Source organism: Eurypyga helias, unplaced genomic scaffold, assembly GCF_000690775.1.
Source record: "Eurypyga helias isolate BGI_N326 unplaced genomic scaffold, ASM69077v1 scaffold27998, whole genome shotgun sequence".
NCBI classification, from domain to species: domain Eukaryota; kingdom Metazoa; phylum Chordata; class Aves; order Eurypygiformes; family Eurypygidae; genus Eurypyga; species Eurypyga helias.
In genome coordinates this window covers 8,541-9,920 of record NW_010269274.1, presented here as the reverse complement: position 1 = coordinate 9,920, position 1,380 = coordinate 8,541, and the positions used below count along the sequence as shown (strand labels likewise).

General features: G+C 65.7%; 1 protein-coding gene across 1 annotated transcript in view; it reads right to left on the bottom strand.

The window, feature by feature from the left end:
* Window positions 1–143: 143 nt before the first annotated feature.
* The window catches only part of PTCH2 (patched 2), a gene marked incomplete at both ends in the record, with an annotated part of 8,103 nt that continues 6,866 nt past the window's right edge, over window positions 144–1,380 (bottom strand). Inside the window, 4 exon segments of the mRNA XM_010158054.1 lie at window positions 144–286; window positions 435–572; window positions 1,107–1,189; window positions 1,192–1,380. Of these exon segments, the coding sequence (XP_010156356.1) occupies window positions 144–286; window positions 435–572; window positions 1,107–1,189; window positions 1,192–1,380 (553 nt within the window).

Below are 1,380 nucleotides of genomic sequence, written 5' to 3'. Positions count from 1 at the left end.
GGGTGTCCCCAGCAAGACACATCCTTGCCAGCTGCCCCCACATCCCCACCGCCAGCCAGGGAGGCTGCCATGCCCACCAGCCCCCTTGCCAAAGCTTTTGGGGGGGCAGCAAGTGGCTGGTTTACCTTCCCCCCAGCACTCACCTCATGATGAAGTCAAACTCGGAGCTGGCCAACATGAGGACGCCCAGGAGGGTGGAGACGGCGCCGTCCATCACGGGGGCGAAGGTGTGCTCCAGCGCCATGGCTGAGCGCACGTTCCTGCTCCCCGCCGCTGTCAGGAAACCCTGCGCGGGGTGGGGATGTCACCCGGGGCTCGTTCCCGTGTGCCACCCATGACGTGGCCGCCCATTGGTGCACGGCCAAGGGGGTGAGGGTGCTGGGGAGTGGGAACTGGGGTGCCCGGAGGCCGGGCAGGGGTCTGCCTGTGCTCACCAAGGCCACGTGGACAGTGAATTCCACGCCGATGCCCACTGAGGCGATGAGGATGACCACAGGGATGGCGCTCAGCTTGATGCCCATCAGCCCCATGATGCCAAACAGCTCCACTGCCATCATGGCCAGGATGGAGACCTGGGGGGTGGTGGGGTCAGTGAGGGGTGGCTCTGCCTGGCTGTCCCCTCTGCCTGGCATGCCCGATCCTACCCCTCCATACAGGGCAGCCTCCTTCCCCTCTATTCAGGGTGTCCCTCTGCCCCATCTACTGGGGGTGGCCCTCAATCTCCTCTGCATGTCCCCAAACCCCTGCCCACGACATAAGTTCCCTTCATAAAGGGTGTCCCTGATCCCTCCATATAGGTTGCCCATCTGCTCCATATGGGTGTTCCCCCCAGGCCCTCTGCGTGGATGTCCCCAGACCCCTATCCCCTTCATAAGCGAGGTCCCTGATCCCTCCTTATGGGTGTCCCCCACCCACTGCCCCCTCCACATGGGTGTCCCTTCCACCCAGGGTGCCCCTGGCCACACCATCACCCCATCCCCATGAAGCAGGTACCCAGGGCCACCCAGCAGGACGGGAGCAGGGCTGGATGTCCCTGTCCCCACCTGTCAGGAGGGCAGCACGGCCGGTCACCTCCCCGACCCCATGCCTCAGGGGCGCGTACTCACGATGATGCCGGCCGTCCAGGGGTTGAGCAGCAGCAGGGCGCAGACGAGGAAGGTGCAGGCCAGCAGGATGCTGATGGCCAGCAGCGCAGGCCGATGTGCTGCTCCCAGAAGAGGAGGGGGTAGCCGCTGGGGTAGCTCAGCACGCCGTGGCGCTGGGCAGCCTCCCGGCAGATGGCCCGCACGCTCTCAATCGCCTCCACGAAGTCGGCTGTGCGACGCAACCCGCTCAGGTAGAAGGGGAACTGGGCAAACTCCAGCGGCTGGGCTGCCGGGA